This window comes from Rattus norvegicus, chromosome 3 (genome assembly GCF_036323735.1).
Source record: "Rattus norvegicus strain BN/NHsdMcwi chromosome 3, GRCr8, whole genome shotgun sequence".
In the NCBI taxonomy this organism is placed as follows: Eukaryota; Metazoa; Chordata; class Mammalia; order Rodentia; family Muridae; genus Rattus; species Rattus norvegicus.
The window spans coordinates 119714078-119741464 of NC_086021.1; the positions used below are offsets into that span (position 1 = coordinate 119714078).

Here is a 27387-nt window from a genome sequence, read left to right on the forward strand (position 1 = left end):
CACTCACTCTAAAAGCTCCTACCCACGCCCTAAGGTTTAAGTAGCCTTGTCCCCCCCCCCCCCCCCCCCATTGAGAGCTGTCTTCCCAGAGTCTGTTCTTACCACTGCCTGAGGTGTTTTTTGCTCTAAGCTATTACCACTCTGCTAAAGGCAACTTGAACAGCAAAGGGATGGTGTATTAATCTGCTAGGCCTTTCACAGCAACCTAGTTTGGCCTGTTTAGCAACAGAGATTGCCTCACAGTTTCAGCAGGTGGGAATCCCAGAGGGAGATGCTGACAGTTGGTTTCTCCTGAGATCGCTTCTCCGCGTGGTGTTTTTTGTCTGATTATGCATGTCTCCATGGTTTGCTCTCTCCTTATTAGGAATCAGGCTTGACCTTATGTATTTAACTTTAGTTATTTTCATTAGAAGTCCTATATCCAGATACATTTTTACAGGCAGTTAGAGCTTCACTTTGCAGGGACACACACTACTCAGTCCATAATAGTTATATCTTAAGGGGTACAGTAAAAAGAAAAAACTGAAGCTGAGCACGTTGGCACATGCCTTTAATCCCAGCAGGTGGATCTTTATGAATTTGAGGCCAGTCTGGTCTACAAAGTGAGAGAGAGAGAGAGAGAGAGAGAGAGAGAGAGAGAGAGAGAGAGGATAAAATGTCAATTACTACTTTCCACTACCCATAAAGATAGCCCCTTCTTTCCCCAACTTGTTGGATTTTAATCATATGCTATTGCTACAATAACTTTTACTGCAGTATATTACTGTAATTACAGTATTTTATTAATCATCATTAATCTCTTACTGTGCTTAATTTATAAATTATAAACTTTTTGTAGGTAGTATATATAGGAGAGTCCATATAGGGCTATCTGGGGTTTAGGCACCTATTAGGAATACTGGAATACATTATCATGAATAAAAAAGGGAATTCTGGATATGGACATGGAAATCACATGATGAAGGAAATTCACTTCAGCAAAATCAATAAGATTAGGAACAATTTTAACGTCTCAGTAGGGAATCAGTAGATCCATATACTGGGGTACTTGGTGGGCTTATTTTTAAAATAAGGAAACTCATTTATATACCATTGGGATTTAAAATTTTTAAAGATTTATTTTATTTATATGAGTAACTATAGCTGACTTCAGAAACACTGAAAAAGGGCATCAGATCCCATTACAGATGGTTGTGAGCCACCATGTAGTTGTTGGGATCTGAACTCAGGGCCTCTGGAAGAGCAATTAGTGCTCTTAACTGCTGAGCCATCTCTCTAGTCCTTAGACTTTTTTTAAATTGCACTTTTAAATTTACATTTTAAATGTTATCTCCTTTCCTGGTTTCCCCTTCAGAAACCCATTATGCCACCCACCACTCCCTGCTTCTATGAGGGTGCTCCCTCACCCACCCATCCACTCACTCACTCACTCACTCACCCACTCCCTTCCACCTCCCTGCCCTAACATTCCCCAACATCAGGGTATCGAGCCTTGACAGAACCAAGGGCCTTTCCTCCCATTGATGCCCAACAAGGCCACCCTCTGCTACATATGCAGATGGAGCCATAGGTTCATTCCTGTGTTCTCTTGGGATGGTGGTTTAGTCCCTGGGAGCTCTGATTAGTTGATATTATGTTCTTATGAGGTTGCAAACTTCTTCAGCTACTTCAGTCCTTTCTCTAACTCCTCCATTGGGGACCCTATTCTCAGTTCAATGGTTGGCTGTGAGCATCCACTTCTGTATTTGTAAGGATCTGGCAGAGCCTCTCAAGAGACAGCTATATCAGCCTCCTATCAGCATGTACTTCTTGGCATCTGCAATATTGTCTGGGTTTGGTGGCTGTATATGGGGTGCATCCCTATGTGGGGCAGTCTATGGATGGCCTTTCCTTCAGTCTGCTCCACACTTTGTCTCCATATTTCCACCTGTATTTTTGTCCCCCCTTCTATGAAAGTCTGAAGCATCCTTAGTTTGGTCTTCTTTCTTCTTGAGCTTCATGTGGTTTATGAATTGTATCTTGGGTTATTTCAAGTTTTGGGGCTAATATCCATTTATCAGTGAGTGCATATCATGTGTGATTTTTGTGATTGGGTTACCTCACTCAGGATGTTATTTTCAAGTTCCATCCATTTACCTAAGAATTTCATGAAGTCATCATTTTTAATGGCTGAGAAGTACTCCACTGTGTAGATGTACCAAGTTTTCTGTATCCATTCCTCTGTTGAAGGACATCTGGGTTCTTTCCAGCTTCTGGCTATTATAAATAAGGCTGCTATGAACATAATGGAGCATGTGTCCTTGTTAAATGTTGAAGCATCTTTTGGGTATATTCCCAGGAGAGGTATAGCTGGGTTTTTAGGTAGGTCTATTTCCAATTTTCTGAGGAACCTCCAGACTGATTTCCAGAGTGGTTGTACCAGCTTGCAATTCCTCCAACAACGGAGGAGGGTATTTCTTTCTCCGCATCCTTGCCAGCATCTGCTGTCACCTGAGTTTTTGATCTTAGTCATTCTGATTGGTGTGAGGGTAGACTATTGGGATATTTTATAGTCAAGAGCAGTAGTTCTAGCACTAGGGAGGCTGAGACAGGAAAACTACCACAGTTTGAGGTTAGCTTGGGTTGCATAGTGAATTCCAGGCCAGACAGAGCAATGGTATAAGACCCTGGCTATAAAACAAAGACCAAGAAATGAGATTTTCTTTCAAGTTAGATTAGGTAAAAAGGGCAAGATGAAGAGCTGCATTTGCAATTTTCTATCAGATAGGTGGTGTGCAAGTATATACACGTAACATACAGCTGCATTATAACTGCATATATTTATATATTCATATGTATTATAATACATTCATTTTTAATTAAATTACACATTGAGTTGACTGTGATGGCTCACAATTCATGTCAATCTTTTCAGCACTTCAGTGGCTGAAGAACTGATAAAGTTCAAGACCAGTCTGGACTATAGTGTGAAATCCTGTCTTAAAAAAGTTCACAACATAACATACTGCTTTTATTTACATAATAAGCATTACTTATATACTGTGTATTAAATGTCAACTAAATATACATTATGTTGCATATTAGATTTATTTAGTATCAACTATATGAATGTTGCTTACATGTATGTATGTGAACCACATGTACCTAGTACCTGTGGAGGTATGAGATCACCTGGAATTGAAGTCACAGAGCCATAGTGTGGGTGCTGGGAACAGAACCCAGGACTCCTCCAAGAGTAGCAAGTACTCCTAACTGCTGACCCATCTCCCTAGCCCCATATGTGTATATTTTAATTTTATGTTTTTGCTTATAGATTATCTCTGAGCATAGAGTCAAGGAATGGAGAGAGAGAGACCACTAGAATCATGTGTAAAGCTAGGTGTATTAATTCCTGCTGCAAGAAAAACTCTATACCAGAGAAACTAAATAGAAGAGAATTAGTAGAAGAGATGGATGAATTTTTACAGTATGTAGGCCTCTGCTCAATGACTGAGGTGTTTAAGGGAGGTAAGCATCAACTCTGAAAAGAATGTTAGCCATCAGCTAGAAAACAGTGAGAAACAAAGCAGGGTTGAGGCACTCTTGGTAAATAAAGAACTGAAAGGTTGCTAGATGCTGTTTTCCGTTGGTCTTGTCATTTGCCCTGTCTGTGTATTAGGTACATCAGAGACCATTTATAGTGAGCGCTTTACTTTCTCAGTCTTCAATCTGTGTATGTTAAATAAACAAAGCATTAAAAAGGAATGAAAATAAACATTCTTCACGTACTTCTTAAACATAGATCTCTCTCTCTCTCTCTCTCTCTCACACACACACACACACACACACACACACTCTCCTTTTCAGCCCACATTTCTGCATTTCCACTCTACATCAAGAGCTTCGTTCATTCCTTTTTTTTTTTTTTTTTTTTACAGAGATTGTAGTAGAAAGGAGAATAGTTATAGCTAGCAAGAACCTTGAGAAAATGATAGAGTAGATGTCTGGGTGTTAGCTACAGACCCAGCACTCAACACTTCAGATCCTGGTCCCTCTCGGTCTCTATCCTTTACGCCCACGATAAGTCCTGCATCTGTGGACGCCACAGCAATACACTCTCTTCCACCTTTACTTCACCTTAGACGTTCTGGCATTTCGCTTAAAAGCCTTGCCACCTTTTAAGCCCTGGTGGTTCAGAGCGTCGGTTCTGCAGCTCATCTCCTGATTAGTCAACTGTCCTAACTTCTCTCCGGGGGCGTGGACAAGCTCGATGCTAGATCCGGCTTGTGGTGATGACGACATCGGCGGGCGACGGCGGTGGCCGCTGGAGCGGCCTTGCGGCAGGGTAGGGCTTCCGGGGCCGTAGGCCTGACTCTTCAGAGCTGCTGTCATGGCGGGTGCTCTGTGGGGTTTCTTTTTCATCCTGCTTCTATTATTATCAGGAGATGCCCACAGCTCGGAGGTGCCTGGGGCTGCTGCCGAGGTCCCGGGAGGTAGTGGGGTCGCCCTGGGAGATCGTTTTAAGATCGAGGGACGTGCAGTTGTTCCAGGGGTGAAGCCTCAGGACTGGATCTCCGCGGCCCGAGTGCTGGTAGACGGAGAAGAGCATGTCGGCTTCCTTAAGTGAGCATCCTGAGGGCAACAGGAAAGCTATTTGGGCGGACGCTGGAAGGGTATCCAGCTGGGACAGCTGTCAGGACCCGCAATGTAGCTGTCAAAAACTGAAGGCACCGGGGCCACTAACGGTCTATGCTGGGAGACCTTGAGAGGGAGTCAGGTACTTCAGCAGCGAGGATGGCGGACAGTGGTCCCAGGCGCCCGAAACATATGGGGTCATTTATTTGTAGCCCCATTTTAGCCCCAGTGTGAGGCGGATCATACTTGGGCCCATTTATCTGCTGAGTGCCCCCACCCCCGCCCCCTTGCACTTTGTCTAATGTCTCTGGAACCTGGTTGCTTTCTACCTGTCACTCTTCTGGTAGCTTGGTGTTGTGTAGAAAGATGCTAAACAAGTGGGAATTGTCAAAGCCCAAAGGGCTCCCAGTGACGACATAGACTGTAAGGCTAATGGTCCTGCTTCTAAAATTAATGGGCCCTGAAGTCCCTAATCAAAGAGCGCTTTTTTTGGGCCCGAGATTGTGATTATTGTTCTTTTTACGATTGAATTCGTCGAGGGATTTGCGATATTTCACTCGTCATTTAAGTCAGACCAGGATTGCTTAAGATTCCTTACACATAATTGTACTTTTCTTGTTTTTAAGTTTGTGTTTTATATTGGAAGGTGGGATGAATTTCTTGACGCTATGTCAGCAGTCCGTTTTCTCTCTTCTAGGCATGAATATGATGTTTTAAATTTTGCCACCAGTATTTGGAGTTGAAACTATGAACTGAAAGAAAATATTTCTTTGCAGGCTTTATAGACCAACTTATGATATCTGAAAACCACATACCTTAAATGTGGACATTTAAGTTTAAATTGCATATTTCTGCAGGTTGTTGAAGTTCCCTTGTGGTATATTCAACCTCAGATTAAAATGACAAATTGACAATCAGTAGTTTAATGTTTTCTAACACTAGGGTATTGTTTAAATTTTATCCTAACTAATGCTTCATTAATAATAAATTCCCACTGAGATTGGGAAGATAAGGCTTCATTGAAATTCAACTTCTGCAGTATATAGCAGTTTGAAAAACACCTATTTTTGTTTTGAAGATATTTTACAATTTAATATATTCTATATTGCTAGCTATGCTTAGCCTTGCACAGTGACACAGGCCTAACAACTTGGCTACTGAGGAGTCAGAAGCAGAAGACTGTAAGCTAAAGGACACTCTGAACAACTTAGTTGAGACCCTGTCTCAAAGAAGCAAATGCTGGCGATACAGTTTTGTGGTGGCACTTGTATGCAAGAGGTCCTGAAGTGACTCCCAAGTACAAATAAATAAATATTTACTGAAGAAAACATAAACAAGATATTTTCTTTTAAAAAGATGCAACAGAAAGAAAATAACCATTGTATTATAGTAATTTTTTTCTCTTTTTAGAATCATATTACTTGTCTTTAAGAATAAAGCATATAAGACCATAATTTTCATTTAATATTTATGAACAATTTTTATTACTTCACATTCTCTTATTCATATAGAAGGGCTGGTTGAGAATTGATATGACTTTTATGGTGATAGTCTTGTTGGAAGTAGGATAAGTCTTATAGCTGTTTTGAATAACAGCACACAAGTTTGACTGTACTTTTGGTTTCTGGGGAAGTAGCTTGGACTTTAAAAATGGAGATGAGAGGAGATGGGTTAAAATGGTCAAGCCATTTTTTATATCATAACATGACGATAAACCACAATTTACTTTTCCAGTCTTCTGACAGTTAGGTAGTTGCCAGGTTTTATTGTTGTTGTTTTGGCTTGGCTTTGGTTTTGGTTTGTTTTTATATTATAAGTTTATGTACTACTTGTGAAGTTTTTTTTAGAATTATTTATTTTATGTATATGAGTGTACTGTAGCTGTCTTCAGACACACCAGAAGAGGGCATCAGATACCATTACAGATGGTTGTGAGCCACCATGTGGTTGCTAGGAATTGAAATCAGGACCTGTTGAGCAATCAGTGCTGTTAACTGTGGAGCCATCTCTTTAGTCCTTGACTTTTTTTTTATGTATAGTTTTACTGTGTGATTCTTATCATCCTCAAACTCTTGTCCTCCTGTGTTCACTTCCTCACTGTGTTCACAGATGTCTCCTATCATGCCCAACTTTGCTTTTTCTTTCAGTAATTCTGATTCTATTTGTTGAATAGTCATCAGTTTCTTTCTTTCTTTTTTTCCCCCTCTGCTCGAAAAAAACGTTTGAAGTTGTTTCTGTCAGGGTCTATCAAGAAGCAGAAGATGACTGGATGTAATGTCCACATTTATGTCCCAGCTCTTTCGAGGGTGAGGTGATAGCATCATGAGTCTGAGGCCATCCTGAGTTATATAGCAAAATTTTTGTCTCCAAAAACAAAAGAGCAGAATATGCACTAACATTAGAATAGTAAACATAGAGTTTAATCAAAGGTTAAAACAGCGTATTCTTCCTAGTATGAAGAAACAGATTGTGCAGTACCCTGGAGCTTACAGCCTCAACAGTATTTATCCAATAATACATGAAAGCAAAACCAACCAAGAAACTACTGCCACCTCTGCCAGAGGGACAAGGAGGGGAATAGGCTACTGGAAACTTGGAAGTGCTAGGGTGGAGTGGGGTGGGGCTTGTATGTAGCCAAGGCCCTGAGCCTGGGCCAGGCAGTGATAAAGCTGTGGAGGAAATGTTCTAAGGGCATTTTCTTCTGATTCCGTAGACAGAGAAAGGTAGAGTAGGTCTGGAGGATGTGAGGGTGATATGGCTGTGACATCTGTCATCTCATTGATTGTCAGGGTTGATTTGGCTAGACAGATGTCTTCTAACTCTCACCAGACCACATGCAACCCTCCTGAAGCTTCTAGGACCTCAAAAAAAACAAAACAAAACAAAACAAAACAAAACCCTCAGAGGCACATTTGAAAGTGGGTCTTGGTTGGGGATTTAGCTCAGTGGAAGAGCGCTTGCCTAGCAAGCGCAAGGCCCTGGGTTTGGTCCCCAGCTCTGAAAAAAAAAAAAAGAAAGAAAGAAAGTAGGTCTGGAGAGTAAGCATGTGCAACTGAGGACTAAGGTATTTTAATGTTTATAGTTCAATTGTGCTTTACCTTAGTCTATACTTGCAATGACATGGAGCACTTTTCACCTTAATTTTTAAATTTCTTTTTTCTTTGAAGTAGCAAGTAGCAGTTTTTCATTTTCTAGACAAGTTATTTTTGACTTGCAAGAAGAAATTACCAGCTTTTGGTCCAGTGACTTAAACAAAAGAACTTAGTAGGATTAGAGGAGATAAAGAAAAGATAGATGGCTTTAACTACTAAGTTGTACGTTTCTATATAACCAGTCAAAAAGTAACTACAGTAAATGGACTAAACTATTGAAACATGTTTGTGTGAAAAAGAAAGCCAACAAAATACAAATGAACTACAATAGAATTATCTTTTTAACAATAAGAATAAATTGAGGGAACATGATAAAATTGGTACCCTACTTTGTAATGATATACATTGGTAATTGTTCTTCAGTAAAGATAGATAGAGCTTCAGAGTAGAAACTGCTCTTTAGTTACCGTCATTTGTACCTGCAGAAGGAATCTATTACTCTGACATAGGCTCATCTAATTTTAGAAACTGTTAGAATTTGGGAGCATAAAATGTAGGATCTACTTTTGCCGTTTTTCTTTATTTGGGAAGAGGGGCAGAAATCATATAGCCCAAGCTGGCCATGAATTCACTACATAGTTCAGGCTACCTTCATTGGCAGTGATCCTCTTGCCATACTCTCCTGAATTTTATGATTACTGGACAAGTTCCCATACCTGTGCTTTCTGTTTGGTTCGCTGCTTCCACTTTGTTTGTTTGTTTGTTTGTTTGTTTGTTTGTTTTGTTTGTGACAGCCGTAACCACTGTAGTAGTTCAGGTTATGTTGAAACTTACTCTGTAGCCCAGGCTGGCCTTCAACCCATGGTGATACTCCTGCTTAAGCCCCCGCTGCCCCTCAGTGCTAGCACTATATTTGGGAGCCACCACATCTTGCCCACTTCTGATGTTGTTTGAGAACTAAGGGGAAATACGCAAATGCTGTCCAACAGGGAATAAGGTGCTGATGAGAAGTAACTAAGCCTGATTTTCCTTTTTCCAGGACAGATGGGAGCTTTGTGGTTCATGATATTCCCTCTGGCTCTTACGTAGTGGAAGTTATTTCTCCAGCTTACAAGTTTGACCCTGTCCGAGTCGATATCACTTCAAAAGGAAAAATGCGGTGAGGATACTCAGTTTATTTTTGCCAAAGTCTAGTTTACTTAGTGTGTTGTTACGTATCACTTTTGAAATTTACAGTGAAGGTTGAGAGTCTCTTACTGAAACCACAGTTGTTTCTTAAAACATTTACTCTACTCTTGTTTGTAATCCGAGCACTGAGACTATGAAGTTGAATGATCCCGCTCTAGATGAATGTTCATAACACCTACCATAGTTGTTTACAGTAAAGGTAAGATTGCTTACTGCAGGGGGAAAGTACTATGAAGGTTATAATCTAAATATGGCTTTTAATGTGGAAAACTGTTTAACTTTTTGAATTAGAAATACTACTCAGGACCTTTTTTCCTTTTTTTTTTTTTTTTTAAGATTTATTGCATTTATATGAGTACACCGTAGCTGTTTTCAGACACACCAGAAGAGAGCATCAGATCCCATTACAGATGGTTGTGAGCCACCATGTAGTTGCTGAGAATTGAACTCAGGACCTCTGGAAGCACAGTCAGTGCTCTTAACCACTGAGCCATCTCTCCAGTCCTGCTTAGAACTTTACATTGAGATCTTTTGATAATCCCTCTTCTTATTAGCTACAAAGTTGATCTAGAAGTTTCTGTAGCTTCTCCTTTATACACTACAAATTTTAGTAAAGGTATTATCAGATGCAATTGTGGAGTTTATGTCAAAGTAAGGATCTTGATAAAATGGAAAGAGGGGCCATGAAATGACTCAGGGGGTAAACATACACGCCATGGAGCCTATTGATCAGGGTTTGATCTCTGAGACCCACATGATGGAAGGAAGAACCAATTCCTTGAGTTGTCCTCTGACCTCCACAAGTGTACTGTGGCACTTATGTGTCCACAAACATAGGCTAAATAGGTAAAAATGTGTAACCTGGGGTATAAATTTAAAACTTCTCACAAAGTCTAGGAGTGCCCAACTGAAGATCGGAGATGATCCTTGGTTGGTATAACTGGAAAATAGTAGCACATAGAAATGTTTAACTTCCCCAGAAGGTGATGCCCTATTACCTGTTTAAATTCAGAAAAGCATTTCTATTTGCTGAAACTACTTTAAAAGTTCTAAGTAAATAAAAACAGCAAGTATTGAGCCATCCTGAGACAAACCTGTGGGTACTAAACATACGGGCACTAGATATGGGCCAGAATAGTTTAAAGGTGTGTTTTACGTGATTAAAGAAAGGAAGACTTGGGGTTGGGGATTTAGCTCAGTGGTAGAGCACTTGTCTAGCAAGCGCAAGGCCCTGGGTTCGGTCCCCAGCTCTGAAAAAAAGAAGAAAAGAAAAAAAAAAAAAAAGAAAGGAAGACTTGCTGTCTCTTGTTCTTATTGTAAAGGTTACTACATATAAATTTGTAGCTTTGGGCTGGAGAGATGGCTTAGTGGTTAAGAGCACTGACTGCTCTTCCAGAGGTTCTGAGTTCAAATCCCAGCAACCACATGGTGGCTCACAGCCATCTGTAATGAGATCTGATGCCCTCTTCTGGTGTGTCTGAAGACAGCTACAGGGTACTTATATATAATAAATAAATCTTTAAAAAAAATTTGTAGCTTTGTCTTAATTAAAATGTTAGTCTTTGGGGGATTGAAGAGATGGCTCAGAGATTAAAAGCGCTGGTTGTTCTTCCACACAGGTCCTGAGTTCAATTCTCAGCAACCACATGGTGGCTGACAACCATTTATAGTGAGATCTGGTGCCCTCTTCTGGCCTGCAAGCATACATTTTAGACAGAATGCAGTATATATAATAAATAAATCTTTAAAAAAAAAGTTAGTCGGAAAGATTAACAGATATATAACAACTAAAGAGAAGTCTATTGAGTTGGAAGACATAGTAAAAGAAATTACCCCAACTACAACACAGATAAACAAATGGACAATGCAGAAATACATAAATGTTGGGGATATAGCTCAGTGGTTTGAGCCTAGTACCAATACTACCACTGAGACAGACAGACAGACGGACAGACAGACAGGCAGGCAGGCAGGCAGGCAGAAAGAATTTGTAATGTAAAAAGTGAAGAGTGAGAAATAGACAATTTCAAAGGTAAAGTTGACTATGCATGAATGACTTATAAGTAAGGATTTTTATTTTCCTTATTTTTTGAGGCAATGTTTTATTATGTAGCTCTGACTGGCATGGAACAACAATTTTATCATGTTTCCTCACTATATTCTTATTGGTTTTTTTTTTTTTGTTTTTTGTTTTTTTTTTGTTTTTTTTTTAATTTCTTTTTTTCGGAGCCGGGGACCGAACCCAGGGCCTTGCGCTTCCTAGGCGAGCGCTCTACCACTGAGCCAAATCCCCAACCCCTATATTCTTATTGTTAAAAAGATAGTTCTATTGTAGTTCATTTGTATTTTGCTGGCCATTTTGTATAGACCAACTGTCCTCAAACTCATATAGATCCAGCTGCTTCTGCCTCTACTGTAGTCAAGAGTGCTGGGATTTAAGGCATTTGTTACCAATTCTAGCTGAGAATTTTTTTTAACTGTATCTCTGGCAGAACACCCATAAGATAAAAGTAAATAATTTTTAGAAGATTTATATTTTAAGCCTGAAAGCTGAAATAAGTCTAAGGCATTGCTGACCTAAGCAGTTCTTTGCTTTGTTTGTGTGTATGCTTTCTTTTATAATAGCCTGGGATTCAACCCAGGACCTTGCACATGTGGGACATGGGTCCTACTTTTGAACTATTGCCCGACCCCTAATCTCGTTTTTCCGTAGAATTCACTTTCTCTTGTTTCCTTATCAGAGCAAGATATGTGAATTACATCAAAACGTCAGAAGTGGTCAGATTACCGTATCCTCTGCAAATGAAATCTTCAGGTCCACCTTCTTACTTTATTAAGAGGGAATCATGGGGCTGGACAGACTTCCTGATGAACCCAATGGTATGTATATAACATTTTACTAATGGCTGGTTCGCTTCTAGCACTCAGAAACTTTAAGCTCCTGTGAAAGGGAAGGGAACAGATAATGAAAGGGATGGGAATTCCACTGTGTATTTTATAATAAATGCACAACTGACATCAATATTGGGAAAGATATCAGATTTTATGGGATACTAGATAGAATGAGAGTATGTATTGAGTTGTATATGGAGTTAACCTCCCCATTCTACTCGTATATTAGCCCACTGATAAATGTGCTGTCATTTATTAACCAGCTCATGTTAGTGGGACATGTAATGTTTTATTGTTGTTGTTTGAGAAAGGTTCCCATGGATCCCAGGCTGGCCTTGAGCTTGCTATGTAGCTGAGGATGACAGTGAACTTCAGAGTCTCCTGCCTCTACTTCCCAAGTGCTAGGATTACAGGGGTACACTATCACGCTTATATGTTTGAGAGGTACTGAGGTTCAAACTCAGGCAAGTACTCTATAACACAAGATACATCCCCAGCCCCGGAGTAGGGCTTTCTTTCTTCGCTTTAAAACATGTAGTGAACAGAGAAGTTACCTTGGTGAACTTTAATTAGTTAGTATTAATCTTGAAACTGCTATGTGATCCTACTTATAAAATACTAATAAATACTTACTCTAGGAACAAATTTGCCTTTTAAAAATCTGTTTTTAAAAATTGAATTATCTTAGGATTCTCTAAATTTGGATTAGGTTCCGTATTGATAATTACTGAAATCATAAATAGTACAGTTTGGAGTCTATTCATCTGGAGTTTATTACCAGAGCTAATACAGGAGGGCAGCTGAGCAGAGAAGCGTCAGCAATGAGACTGCCATTTTCATCCTCAGTGTTCTCATTTCTGAAATTGCACAGAAGTGTGTCAAGTGCTAAAGGATTCTAGGTCATCTTCAGGGAGAATGTGCCTTGCACTGTGCTGCAGGCTCTGGAGGAAGTAATTAAGAGCAGTAGTGCGGTCCTCTGGAAGCAGCCCAGATGGCTCTACAGTGGCCCCTCTGGCCACTGGAGTCACCAGTCCCAGTGTCAGCTTGCAGGAAGTTTCATTTGGAAGTGACTTGTGTTAAAACTCTACTCTTTACAAAGATGGAAGGCACAGGGAAGTGTGGTGTCAGGAAAGCCCAGGCACACACAGCAAGGCCATGGCTGTCTCAGACGCTCCACAGCAGTCGTACAGCACCAAGCTGCCAGTACTGTGTTGGCAACTACATTTTATTCTGTCTACACACTTGAATCTTGAGATTGGTTATTAAAACGGGCTTTGTTTCACAAGCTAAAGTGAAAGAAAAGGTTTCTAATTCTTTTCTCTTGCAGGTTATGATGATGGTTCTCCCATTATTGATATTTGTGCTTCTGCCCAAAGTGGTCAACACAAGTGACCCTGACATGAGACGGGTAAGCTGACTGCCCAGCTATGGGCTTTTGAGTCTTGCTCTTTCTTTTTTAAAGTGGCATTCCAGACTGGTGTGTATGTGCGTATGTGTATGGTGTGTGTGTGTGTGTGTGTGTGTGTGTGTGTGTGTGTGTGTGTGTGTGTGTTATACGTGCTTATGGACACTGGAGAGTAAACCATGGCCTTGTGCATTCTGCCATTGGAATAGTGCTAGTTTTTAAACCAGTTTTTAAATCTGCTTCAAGATAGAATCTCAGTAAGTTATCCATGCTGGCCTTGAACTGTCAGTCTTTCTGCCTCAGCTTCCCATCCTATCATTTGGCCATGTTCTGGTGCTTGTTCATTTAGCTGCAGCTCTGGAGCTGAGGCTGAGGCTGAGGCTGAGGCTGAGGCTGAGGTTTTCAACTTTATCCTAGGCCCATGACAAACTCTTCTAAGAGTTTGTGTAAATGCACTATTACATTTCCTTGTGTTCAATTAGCTGTTTCCATCGGATAAGATGAGTTCAGTTGGTCATCTTGGTAAATGCTAACGTCTTTTTATATAGTTAAAACATTGTAATTATCCTCTTTGTGTGCCTTACTTGTTACACAGTTGAAATGCATAACCTTAATATGCTTAATATGCCTAATCCAGATATTTTAATCCTTTATTTTCACTTAGTAACATTCTCTTGACAGTACTTACTCAGGGCTGGAGAAATGGCTCAGTTGTTAAGAGCACTGACTGCTCTTCCAGAGGTCCTGAGTTCAATTTTTAGCAACCACATGGTGGCTCACTACCATCTGTAATGGGAACTGATGCCCTCTTCTGGTGTGTCTGAAGACAGTGACAGTGTACTCACATACATAAATTAATTCATCTTAAAAAAAATTATATGTTCTTTTCCAAATTGGAAAATCTAAAAAAATGTGCATAATTAAAAAGAGAGAGAGAACTTACTTAATTTCTATGTTCATACATGCAGATGATTCTGTACAGGGTGAGCACTGCTCATATATGATGCTTTCTCCCTGCAGGAGATGGAGCAGTCAATGAACATGTTGAATTCCAACCATGAATTGCCTGATGTCTCTGAGTTTATGACAAGACTCTTCTCTTCAAAATCCTCTGGCAAATCAAGTAGTGGCAGCAGTAAAACAGGCAAAAGTGGAGCTGGCAAAAGGAGGTAGTCAGGCCCACAGCTGTCGTCCCACAAACTTGGCTACACCAGGTGGCATCCAAGTCTTGATGGAAACCATGTGAAGTGACTACTGTAAACCGAGTCATCCTGAAGTTGATCTCGTGCAACTGTTGTCTATGTAACTTCTTAACACATGTTTTGTACTTGGTACACAAGAAAACCCAGCTTTCATCCTTTGTATGAGGTCAATATTAATGTCACTGAATTAATTACAGTGTCCTATAGAAAATGACATTAATAAATTATATGAAGTACTATACATTATGTATATTAAAGAGGTCTTAATCCAGAGATAATTTTATCTTCTGTTGTTCTTTATCCGAGCTTCTCTTTTGAAAATATTTGCTTGGTAAAAGTATGTACACTGGTGTTTAAGTATGTGGTCATACATTTCAAAATTTCCACCCTAATACAGCTGTGGTGGCTCACAATTGGAGTCCTAGCACTGAAATGACTGATTCAGGAGGATTGCCTTGAAATTGAGGCCAGCCCGGGATATAGAGTAAGACTTTCAAAACTAAAACCCCAAGACCTGCACTCACGGTGAACCTTCTCTTGTGTGGCATAGTGTGTTCCCGGTGCCATTATCATTTGACTGTTACACTTGTTCTTAGAGTGTGGACATGCAAGTCAGCATAGACCCTATCAGAGTTCTAGTCTCTGTCCTTGGGATTCACTCACGGTCATTGTCTGTTAGCTGTGTGCAGTGAGGTGTGATAAAGTACAAAGGTGGATAATAACTCAGCATCTGTCTCAGTGAGGCTGTGTAGGACGGGGGTGGCAAAGCGACCCAGCCAGAAACAAAGCCTCTGGCCTTAGGATGGGAAACCAGCCTTAGTGTTAGAGGGACATGGCTCAAAAGGTTTTCAAAGCTCTCTTCCTTACAGCCTTAGAGTTCTCTTTGCAGTGTTACGGCATGAGAATATCACAACATTTCAGTTTGGAGAGCTAAATTTACTTCAGTACATCACAAAAGATTGTATAGTTTTTTCTTACAGGTTATTTTAATTACAGAGACGCTCCTAAACCACAGGATTGGACAAATAGAGTACTTCCATTCCCTCCTTTGCTAAAGAACCCTGTATTGCTTTCTTAACATGAAATTTGAAAACATTACTTTCCAAACTCTACTTTCTTTTTTTGCTTATTTTTGAGACAATGTCCTATTTTGAACCCCAGTCTAGCCTTACTACATAGCCCAGGTTGGCTTCAAATATGTGATAACCCTGGCTCAAGCTTCCAAATGCTAGGATTCCAAATGTGTGCCACCATGACCTTCAATAAATGCTTAAGGAAGTAGACAAGTGCTAGTAAAGTTCTTAAACGGGCCTGCATGGAAAAAGTAACATACAGTAAGATCGAGAGGCTGAGAAGGGGCAAGATGGATGACTACTGAGTCAAGGTATGCCTGTTGGGGTCGGGGGATAGAGTGGGATAGCCACTAAAGAAGAAGTAAACAAGTCTAGCTAACAGAAAGCACTCCCTGAGCAGGGACCAGTGACTAGAGGTTAGCAGATGCCTCCTGAATGTACTGCAAGTCTGAAATTACTTTGTCTCCTGGAGGACAAATTATCTTTTTAGCAAAATCATAAAGGAACACCCTGTTGGACCTGGTAGTGTGGGCCAGTAATCCTAGCTGCTAAGAGGCTGAGGCAGGAGGATCACAGCAACTTCAAGGCCTTCCTAGGCTATGCTAAAGATCACAGTAAAGACAAGGTGAGGTTGGAAATCTCAATGAGACCCTGTCTCAAAACATTCTAAAAAGTTGGTGGAATGCTGGCCTAGTGTGAGAGGTCCTGGATTCAATCCCTAAGACTAGATGGAGAGAGTGAGCCAGTCAGGCATGTATATCAAACACCAGGATGCTTGAGGCAGAGAAGTAGAATTAAACATAGACTGCACTCAGGCCAACTTGTGCTTGAATCTTGAACTAATCATACTGAGTAACCAGGCAAGATGGGGCTGAGGCAATGTGTGGTAGAGCACATCTATAACATGCTGGGCCACAGTCTGGGGCTCCAGTGACCAAATGACAATAAACAATACAAAAAAAGAAAAACTTGGAGATAATGTTAATTAGAAACGTAGGCTTCCCATTCCAGCCTGTCTTATTCCTTGCCTACTTCTGGCTCAGATTCAAATCTCCCATCCAGGTACTATCCAGCTTCCAAGATCAGATGAGATTGGGGGCATTCAGGGTGGTATGGCTATAGGCCCAGCTTTCAATCTTTGACAAGGCTTAGCCGGGGCCAGCAGTATAGAGACAGCTTTTCTTTATATCCTCTTTAGAATAAGTTGGGAAGAACATTCCTGGTAGATAGCTAGCCCTCCTGCCTACCCTGACAGATAGCTCCTGGCTTGATAGGCTTTTCTGTTCTCATTGCTTCAAGTTGTTTGCCTAAAAAGGCACGTGTGACTGTGTGCATTTACTTTCGAAGTTATTCTTGCTGCAACTACAGGGAACTCTCCATCTCTGTAATGCTACCTGACTTTGTGAGGAGCTGCAGGGAGCGGGGTTTCTGCAAAGTGTCATCAAGTCCTGTGAGGCAAGAAAGAAATCTGGTTCAACATGACTCAGTAGCTGGTGTTGGTTCGAACTCGTAGAGTCTGACACCTGGCAGTATATTTTAAGCATATTTAAGTATAGTAAGTATATTTAAGTATAGTACAATTTGGAAAGAAAGTTTCCTAGTACAACACAGTCCTGTGTGCACAATGAGGCACGATTACACTGAAACTCTTCTCAGAATACATGCTGCTCTTCCCTACAGTCATACACATAGCACGAAAGTCCTCTCTTAACTATCAGCTACTTCTGGTCCTGGTTGTTGGAAGCTTGGGGAAACCCTGGCCACACAAACAATGCAAAGGTCATCCTGACTTTAGCTACCTCAGATCCTCCCTGAGGGAGCTCGGGAGAGCTAGATATGGCCCGGTCCTACAGATAGCGCAGGGGTTACCTAGGCTAGTAGCCACCTCCATTCCCAGCCCTCTTGTCAGAAAGCAAATTATACATCTTTTCTCTTGAAAGGACAACCCTGCATATTTAACATTCCTGGCTTCCCTAGTGAGCACGAAGACTTTGGTGTTCCCAAAAGAATTGGGTTATTAAATAGAAACGTTAGGTGTGTCCTAAATAGAGAAGTATTTCAACGTGATGTCTTGACATGTGGCATGTGGGTAGGAACCAAGTGTGGGGAAAGAAACATCTACTCTCAAGCTGGAGAAGTAGCTCAGTTGGAGAGTGTTTATGTAGCATGCGGGAAACCCTGTGTTCATTCCTCAGTATCACATAAAGTCAGTGTGGTGATATGCACAAGTAACTCTACCAGGTGGGGGCAGGGGCAAGAGGATCAGATGTTCAAAGTCATCCTCAGCTACCTAGAGAGCTCCTGGCTAATCTGAGCTAGATATTCTGCCTTGCTTTTTTCTGTCAGGCTGTTGATGGGAGCTTGGCGAGTGTGGCAGTCCACATGCACCCCATCACTCTCCATGCATCCTTTCTTGTACCCTTGGCATCCAGGCCCAGACTCTCGATAGTTTTCTTTCTGTGCCAAGGAACAGCAGGAAAGAGATTTCGAGAAGGGAAATATTTGTATATGGGAAGAAGCTGAGTCCTCAGTCACCACTGGGGTGATTTTCTTTGGACTGTTCGTGTTCTGTTATTCTGTTTGCCTATATCCCCGAAGGTTGGGGGGCAGTATCTATTTCCTTCTACACCCACAAGCGCATTGCATAAATCAGTAATTATTCACTGAACAAATAAGCAACCAGTCACCAGGCTGCCTGGATGGAGACTCGAGTCTGAGAACACAGTGAAAGGAAGATGAATTCTCAAGGACAGTAATCCTCTTATCCCCTAAGCTGTTCCAGTTGCATCTAACCGAGATAGAAAGTGACAGATGCAGTCGCTTTCTGATCTATATTTAGTTGGGAGTAGGAGCTTTCCATGTCACTTGAGGCCTTATGATTTCTTCTCTGCAGAGTCTAAGTGGCCAGATACTTTCTGTTCAAGGACTGCCAAATGCTACTTAATAGCTCTATGAGTTCAAATGAAACGTGTTTTTAGATGGTGCTGTGGGTGCAGGGGAAATCAAACTTTATACCCTGCTAGTGGGGATGGAAATTAATCCAGGCCTCATGTCAGTGTGGAGTTTCCTCAAAAGGCTAAGAATAAAACTAACATAAGATTCGACTACTTCTGTGCATAAGCCTGAGGGAATCGAAGAGAGCACACAACAGAGATACTCGCACTCCCATATTTACTATTCACATCAGCCCTGTTTTAGAATCAGTGGAGGAGTCTATCAATGGATGAACGGGTAAAGAAAATGCACTATGCATTCACTATGGCATTGGATCAACTACAAACATGAACACAATCATGTGTAGGCAGGAAGATCAAACTAGGGATTGTCATGTTAAGCAAAATAAGCCAGAGTCAGAAAGACAAAATGCTCATCTCTTCTCCTATATACAGCATCTATATTAAAATAAAAAGATATGGAGCTGGAGAGATGGCTCAGTGGTTAAGAGCACTGACTGCTCTCCAGAGGTCCTGAGTTCAATTCCCAGCAACCACATGGTGGCTCACAACCATGTAATGGGGTTCAATCCCCTCTTCTGGTGTGTCTGAAGATAGCTATAGTGTACTCATATAAGTAAAATAAATAAATTAAAAAAAATACTAAGGGCAGAAGTGGGACTAATTGACAGGTGAGAAGAAAGGGGACAAGAGACTATTGGAGTAGATACAATTAAAATATATTATGTATGAAAATATCACAAAGTATATTGTTTTATACAATTAATGTATGATAAGAATTTTAAGGTATATGTTTGTACACAATATGATTTCAGGGTAGATGCTAAGCTACTTGGCAGTCACCTCCACCCGGCAGAATTATTGGTAATCTTCCACTTGTTTCCTAAGAAAGTATGTATTGCCATATCAATCATTGTCTTATAAAATACTGTGAATATAAAATAAAACTGAATATAATTTTACGTGTGTGTGTCTATGTACGTGCATGTATGTGCATGTTTGGGTCAGAAACTGACATGGAGTTTCTTTTTCAATCATTGTTTTTTTGAGACAGGGTTTCTCACTGAATTTAGAGCTTGCCAGTTTGGGTAGACTGGCTTGCCAGCAAGGCCTAGAAATACTTTTGTGTTCATCTCCTCAGTTCAGGATTATGGGTGCGGACTGACTTTTAAGTGGATGCTGGGGATCTTTAGGCACTTGAGGACCACTAACAATAAGCACCAGTTCCCATCTTGTGGTATTAGGAATAAGCGAATGCATTTGCATTATTCTCTGTTAAAGGTAAAGGTGCCTCTTCTTTCTCCTAGGACGTCATGCATTTATACAAGACAATCACAATCCTGAAAGCACTGCCAAGGACTGGAAAAATGACACTCTTGGGATTGGTGCTCTGTAAGAACATCCTTGGGGACATCTAGTGGTTTGACACTTGTTTAAGATTCATGTTTAAAAAACGACATTAGGATTTTTGGTAGATAGATTGCCATGAAGCATGCTGATGTTAAGTAAGAATGGAGGATTGTTAGACACAATGAGCAAAAACCAGATTCCTTTTGCTTTGACTTCCTTTGCCTAATTACTGATCACAGATGAATTTAAGGCTGTGCTCCCTACCCCCACACATTAGCTCAGGAATCACTAAGGGAGATAGATGCACACAGTCCCTTGGAGGATTGTAATGACTGTGCCTTCTCTGACTTTAACACGAACATGTGAATTGGTCTTTTGTTGGTTATCATTTACTGTCTCCATAGTAACTTGTTCTACTGTGTGTCTTTATAGCTTTCAGTAACAGTAGCTGCTGAGGAGGGCGCAGCCCATGTCTGTTTCTCTAGGACCCATGCGTTTAGCTTCATGGAGAGCTCTTGAACCTAGTACCCAATAGAGAATTGCTTCATAGAGACATCCAAGTCCACACAGCCCTTTTTGTACATTGAGGGCCCAAGGGATGGGTGGGTATTTAGGAAGCAATCACTATTGAAGAGTCAGCGCTTTAGAGAAAAGTGGTGAATATTTTGTTGACATCAAAATACAAGTAGATGCATGATTTTTTTTTTTTTGGTTCTTTTTTTTTTTTTTTTTTTTCCGGAGCTGGGGACCGAACCCAGGGCCTTGTGCTTCCTAGGCAAGCGCTCTACCACTGAGCTAAATCCCCAACCCCTAGATGCATGATTTTTAAAAATTGGTGCAAACACTGAAAGAAAATGGCTAAATGTAAAAATGGCTTTTTACATCTTTTTATTTTGTCTGTGTGCCATCAGAGGACAGATTGCAGGAACTGGCTCTCTCTTTCCACCACACAGGTCCCAGGTTTGGAGGCAAGCAACTTTATCCACTGAGCCATCTGGGTATTGTTTATTTGTTTTGTTAAAGAACAAAGGGAAGAAACATAGACTATTACCTAGGCAATGATGGAATTGGATTTTTTAATTTATTTATTTCATTTATATGTGTACACTGTCACTGTCTTCAGACACACTAGAAGAGGGCACTGGATCCTATTACAGATGGTTGTGAGTCACCATGTGGTTGCTGGGAATTGAACTCAGATCCTTTGGAAGAGCAGTCAGTGCTCTTAACCACCGAGCCATCTTTCCAGCCCTGGAATGGGATTTTTAAAAAATGTTGGGTAGAGGGACACTTCTCTGAGTAAATCTGTTTATAGCTTTGGTTTTTACAAACATTAATATTTTACTTATTTAAAAAATTAAATCGTGCTGCGGGGTGGCTAATGATGGTTATCCCAGTGCTCAGAAAGCTAGGGCTGGAGAATTGGAACTTCCCCTCAAACGAAGGGGAGGGAAAGTGCAAGACCACTGTGGGACTGAATCTTTACATTGATGGGTAAGTGAGTGCTTGCTTAGTATGCAGAGGGCCGGGAAATGAAAGGCCAAGAGACCTCAGACCTTCCCCCAGGTTACAGGGTTCTAACCATGCCATGCATGTCAGAGTGCTCCATTGGTTCTAGATTAGATCCTGAACTGGAAAAGAAATTCTTATAGTTTGTACAGAGTGTTGAAATTTGAGTGCAATCTATAGACTACAGAGCAACACTGTAGCCAAGGCAGTTCTTTTTATATGTGTGCAGTGGTTACATAAAGTAACCCTGTTCTTAAGAAATGCAGTGAGACACTCTGAGGTAAACAGGCCCATGAAGACAGCCTATTCTCAGAAAGCCGAGGGAAAGAAAATGCGTGTATATCAAAAAGAAATTGAGAGAGTGCACGTCAATGGGACAAATTTTAATGAGTTGGTGAAATAGATGAAGGGTAAAGAGTTGTTTGTAGCGTTTATTCAGCTTATATAAGTTCAGAATTAACTTCAAAGGAGTTCATTCTTTTAAAAATGTGCTCTGGCTCCATTCCTAACACAGTCACCCACCCGTCTAGATTTCCTTAAATCAGCAGAGAGCTTGCATAACACTGAACCTCACTGATGAGCTGACATGAGGGAAATGGAGATTAAAGTCACTTACAGTCATGACAAAGTGGGGCTGTTGCCTTTGACTCAGTCTCTGAGAAGAGTTGTGCTTCTAGGTCTGTCCCTAATCCTTGTGCTACAGGAGAAAGGAAGAATTTTAGCCATAGACTTTTTATCATCATTATTTATTTTTAATTTGGTCATTGGTAACTGAAATGGCAAATCACAGAAAGTAGCACGATGTGTATTCCATAGTTTTACCCTATCTTAAAGAGGGAGGCCATGCAGAGCTGGGGAGAACCCTGGTACAGATGGGTCCGTCATGCTAACCAGAGAACATTCTCCAGTTTTAACACTTTTCATGGAACCGCTGTGTGGTACATTTCCTTAGAATCCAGAACAACACAAGCACAGTATGCTTTCCTGTGATTTGGATATTTACAGTAAACAGCTGTATACCCTAGCCCAGGGGTTTAGGAACAGATTTCAGAATTATGAAGAACTGACAGCATCCTCCTCAGAGGACCGTCACCAGAGGGCGGAAGCAGAGGAACATGGACAAAGTGCTTTGTTACCAAAACATGAATGGCAAAAACCAAGATTCTGGGACCTGTCACCAAATGCACAGCCAAGGAGAAACAAATTACATTATTAGCAACATGTAGCATCTGAAAAATAATGAGGTAAAGCTAGAAGTGGCTTATCACAGACGGTTCAGGACGTTGGGGCCCAGAAGGCCTAGAATCTAGTCAGCTTGTGCCCCACCCATGTACCCAGTCCCCATAGTTTACAAGTGAATCTATGCATTCGGAAGGACCCACTCAACACCCTGATTCTAGGAAACGTTTGTTTCTTCCAGTAGTTTGGGGGTGCGATTTGTCCATGCTAATGGGCATGAGCAGCCCTGTAAATCGGGATACTTTCCAAAGTCCATGATAAAGATCAATTTCTCAAAAGTTAAACCGAAAAGGTTGGTTCTGTGTGACAGTAGAGTGTTCCATGTGTCTCTAGGAACAAGACTCTACCTATTCCAGTTCCGGGTCCGTTTGCATTAACTGGCTTACCTCTCTATTGTGAATGCTGAATGCCCAGTACAGCGTTAGCACGCCATTTTCGTGGAGAGATTTCTAATTCTGCCAGCAGCCAAGGCCTTGAAGGAAAAGAATCAAGTATGTCTAGAGCTGGTAGAGCAGGTTTTTGAGTGAAGCCACACCCTTCTGGTATCATGTAGGCTTGGGAACCTCTGTCTCGGAGATTTGAGCCAATTAGTATTTCTACTAAGTTCTTGGCAGGTGTCAACCTGCTCTTCACAAAGGCTCCACAGCGAGGTGCATCAGACATGTTTCTTCTCAACATCAGGCCTCTGCAGGGATAGGATAGAGGACCATCTGGACTAGCCTTGTCCTGCCCAAGAGTCCCCTATCCTGAAGCCTCCTTGTTCTTCTGTAGTTGAAGGAAGAACTCAGGTACACATCTGATTCCCAGGAAACCAGGCTAATTTTTTCATCATCTTAGAAAACGAGGTTGAAAGAGAGCTGGCTTCCACTGAGTGAAATGAAATCCAGATTTTTTTTCTCTTTGAAATAGGAACTTGTTCTAGACAAAGCTGTCTCTACTATGCAAGTTCTCGGATGACAGCTGTGTACACGCCCAGCTGAGGTGTAGGGAATCTTTTAACATAGTAGCAAATCAGTACCATCAGATTTAACTACAAAGTCTCTGTCAGGAGTTTCCACCTGCCAGTTGTTCACATACCCTTGCCCTGCCTTAACTCTGGATCTTTCATTAGTTTTACTTATCATTTCATAGCCCTGTGCATGTATTTATTTTCAGAATCATCAGAGAAGCATCTTAATTCACTCCCTCCCTCTCTCTGTCTCTGGAACTCAAATGTGCGGGGCTTTGAGCATGCTAGGCAAGCACTCTCCACTGAGCACCACTTCACTTCCAGTTGGTTTGTATAAAAAAATACGTAGTTCAGTTAAACTGGGTTTTTAAATAATTCCAGTGTACAAATGTATGTTGGTAATTTTGTTTTTATATCACTATAACTTACACTTTGTTTTTAAAGCTGAAACTTGCATTTGGGACATGTTTGCTTTGGTGCTGGGGGTCAAATCCAGTGCTTTATGCATGCGAGACAAGAATTGTACCACTGCCCCCACCTCCGGTCGAAGCTTTCGTGTTTAAAGGCTATAACCAGCTGCGCTGAACCTTCGAGTGTACTTTCCTGAGCTTCTCACTTTTGGGTAAATTTGGATAGGTCTGAGCAAAGAAGTTATTTTTTCAAACATGAAAGATCTATGGAGGAGGAAGAGGAGGAAGAGGAGGAGGAGGAGGAGGAGGAGGAGGAAGCACCCCCCTCCTGTTTGCCAAAGTAGCACACTCTTCCCACACAGAATAGTGATCTGTGCATGGCTGAGTGTGAGTTAGGAGTCTGGATGAGGGGGTTGGAGACTTCAAAGACTCTTAAAGAAATTTAAAAGCATGGAAAAAATTCTATTTGTTTTCCATATTTTATGTTTGGCTTGTCTTGGAAAGAGATTAGGAAGCAACCCCCCCCCTCCCGAGAACAGCATAAATGAACCAGCATTCACTGTCCTGGAAAGGATTCTTAACTGGGCAGAACTGCTATAATATAACCAGTTTCTCCCGAGAATACTATATACTTAATAAGTGACTCCAAATGGACACCAAAAAGATATACAATATTTGTCTAGTGAAATATTTACCCCATTGGTAAGCATGAAAATAACTGTGAATTGAAACTCCATCATCATTAGTAGCAGAATAAAGGCTCCTCTGGGAGACCAAGTGTACAAGTGAGCCAATGTCAGCATCCTTCCTGACTCAAGGTACTGATTGTTTGGGGAATCACCATGGTTTCAGTGGGTACAGGAGTTGTCATAGTAATGAAAGGAAGAGAAAGAGCATCATTCTGTGTATGAACAGGAAAACGCGCCACAGTACAGAGCACACATGATAGCTGCATAATAAATGCTGATTAAGTTACAAACAGTGATATTCTTAGAAGCCAGCTGATCAACACTTGTATCCGGAGGTGAGACTGGCTTACACTCTCCTGATTCTCACTGATATAAGACAATTCCATATAGACACATACACATTGCACAACACCCTGTGACAGAATGCCGCAGGGGAAAATTTCCATCTGGGCTCCACTGTTCTTCACAGATCAGTTCCTGATGTCACTGTTCATGGTGACTCAAGTGTCCTTCCAGAGAAGGGCCCTGAGTCCATCTCTCTGATCCACTGGCAAACTCTAGTGGCCTTAGGTGGCCTTGGGAACGGTCAAGACTCACCGCACATGGCAGGTGCATGTGTGACGACTCTTCATTTGACAGAAGATTTTGCACCTTGACAAGCCTTCAAGGACTCAGAACAGCAGATGACGTTCTTTAAACAAGCAAACCAGACGGTGATCATTATTCTTTCCAGGGGAGGTGCTAAGGTTTCAGGGTAGCTTGCTGTTTCCTTGCCAATACAATTTCTCTTCTACTTTTTTCTTTTTCCACCGGCAGAGAAGAAGCAGCTTAAAGGTTTTCCTGAAAGTTCTGTTGCAGAGAGCATAGCAGATGGGGTTGATGGTGCTGTTGACATAGCACAGCCAGTAACCCAAGTGCCACAGGGTGACGGGGACACACTTGTCACAGAAGGTGGAAACCAGGACCATGATGTTATAAGGGGTCCATGTGATGATGAAGGCCAGGAGAATGGCACTCAAGGTCTGAGCCGCTTTCCTCTCTTTGACCAGAACCATTCTCTTTCGTTTGGTCATTTGATGACTGAGGTTGGGATCCGGACCTTTTGTTGAAGGGTCTTTGGACACTGGGAAGGAACAGGGCATGATTTTCACCTTTCGACAGCCATTGTTAGTCTCCTGGGTCCCATCGGCTTTTACCACCAATCGGAACTTATAGGCAACACACTTCTGACTCTTGAGTCTGTGAGCAGCAGCTGGAGACAGAAAGTATTTGGGAGTGTCATAGTCACTGTTTTCAGTCCGGGTGTTCACAACTGTTTCCTTGGTCTCTTGGGTATTGGATTCCTTCCCCGGGCTTTCCTTGGCCTCACTCTTGTAGACCATTTGAAAGACAGGGTCAGTGGTGGGCTTGGCTTCATCCTCTGAAGAGGGGTAGCTGCTACAGGTAGTAACCTGCTCAGCCTTTTCCCAGTCAGCACTTAGGTCAGTGGCCTGGGTTGTCTTTCCTGTTGTTGAGGTGCTTCTACGGGAGGATGACCAGGAGGCCTGATTCCTTTCTCTCTGGGCCAGGCTGGGTCTAGGGCAGCTAAAGAAAGATCTGAGCAGGGTCCTTTGAGCTGGCTCTCTCTTCTTGGCTTCTGCCACAGAATCAGAACCTTGGAGGTCAGCCAGGTCCTTGGTTCGCTTCTCTGTCTCCCGGTAGATCCGGCAGTAGAGTATGGTCATGACGGAGACAGGGATGTAGAAGGCAGCAATGGCAGTCCCAAAAGTGATGGTGGGTTCAGAGAGGAACTGGATCTGGCACTCATCAGGTGGTACTGTCCGCTTCCCGACCAAGTACTGCCAGCAGAGGATGGCTGGCGCCCAGAGGATGAAGGAGACCAGCCATGCTAAGCCAATCATGATGCCAGCCCTCTTTGGGGTACGCTTGGCCCGGTACGTCAGTGGTCTTGTGATGGAAAAGTAACGATCAAAACTAATCACCAGAAGGTTCATGACAGAAGCATTGCTGGCTACATAGTCGAGTGCCAGCCAAAGGTCACAAGCCAGACTCCCGAGAACCCAGCGTCCCATGAGGATGTAGGTCGTGTAGAGGTTCATGGAGAAGATGCCAATGATGAGGTCTGCACAGGCCAAGCTGAGCAGGTAGTAGTTGTTAACTGTCTTGAGCTGACTGTTGACTTTGAAGGAGATCATGACCAAGACATTGCCGACAATGGTCATCAGGCTGACCACCGCAGTCACAACTGCAATAGTAATGACTTCCCACAGTCCATGGCGTTCCAAAGCCTGGTGATTTACCGGGGTGCCGTTGACAGTGCTTTCATTGTAAGACTCCCCTTCCATCCTGGCTCAGGAAATTACATTCAGATTTAGACCAAGGTTTGGAGCTGCTCTATGTTTGGCCTCCCCTCTTCTTGGCCAATATCTGGAAGAAACATAAATGGGTCAGTTCCACTCATCCCACACACTTCTGCATGGTTTTCTTTTCCATTCAGGGCTCATCATTGCTAACAGAATTATGAAATGTATGCAGAGCAAAATGCCGACTTGTTAAGTCTTTTTCTCCCACTTAGAAAATTACTTAATTTATTATCAAAACTATTGATAGTGTTGAAATAGTTAAGTATAAGGTAGAAGGCAGAATAAATTTGGATAGCACTCTAAAAATATATATGCACACATCAATGCATTGGATAACAGTATAGCAATACATGTATATAATTTTATCATTGCAAAATTCTTCTGCCTAATGAACAAGTATTGGTACTTGAGTATAAAAATTCAATTGTGGGGTTGGGGATTTAGTTCAACAGTAGAGT

At 41.6% G+C, this 27387-nt stretch overlaps 2 protein-coding genes across 3 annotated transcripts in view; one reads left to right on the plus strand and one right to left on the minus strand.

Annotated features, from left to right (window-relative positions):
* Nucleotides 1-539: 539 nt before the first annotated feature.
* Nucleotides 540-14671, plus strand: Emc7 (ER membrane protein complex subunit 7). Of its 2 annotated transcripts, none has more exons than XM_017591570.3 (5): nucleotides 540-4324; nucleotides 8746-8865; nucleotides 11636-11774; nucleotides 13114-13194; nucleotides 14212-14666. In XM_017591570.3, exons 1-5 carry the CDS (start codon nucleotides 4272-4274, stop codon nucleotides 14362-14364), a joined length of 546 nt encoding a protein of 181 aa, XP_017447059.1. In that variant the 5' UTR covers nucleotides 540-4271; the 3' UTR covers nucleotides 14365-14666. The 2 variants fall into 2 exon arrangements, with proteins under 2 accessions (XP_017447059.1, NP_001386199.1); NM_001399270.1 differs by lacking the exon at nucleotides 540-4324 and adding an exon at nucleotides 4335-4602 and having other exon boundaries at nucleotides 14212-14671.
* Nucleotides 14672-25151: 10480 nt separating this feature from the next.
* Chrm5 (cholinergic receptor, muscarinic 5) overlaps nucleotides 25152-27387 on the minus strand; it is a 52402-nt gene continuing 50166 nt past the window's right edge. Inside the window, exon 2 of the mRNA NM_017362.5 lies at nucleotides 25152-26993. Coding sequence (NP_059058.1) covers nucleotides 25316-26911 — 1596 coding nt within the window. The 5' untranslated portion in view covers nucleotides 26912-26993 and the 3' untranslated portion in view covers nucleotides 25152-25315. The remainder of the gene's footprint in view (nucleotides 26994-27387) is intronic.

Bases quoted from the DNA above. Each gene is read 5' to 3' on its own strand.
- Emc7 (NM_001399270.1), top strand. From the start codon at position 4,370: ATGGCGGGTGCTCTGTGGGGTTTCTTTTTCATCCTGCTTCTATTATTA. The intron at 11,775-13,113 runs GTATGTATATAA...TTTCTCTTGCAG, and splicing joins ACTTCCTGATGAACCCAATG to GTTATGATGATGGTTCTCCC. The intron at 13,195-14,211 runs GTAAGCTGACTG...TTCTCCCTGCAG, and splicing joins GTGACCCTGACATGAGACGG to GAGATGGAGCAGTCAATGAA.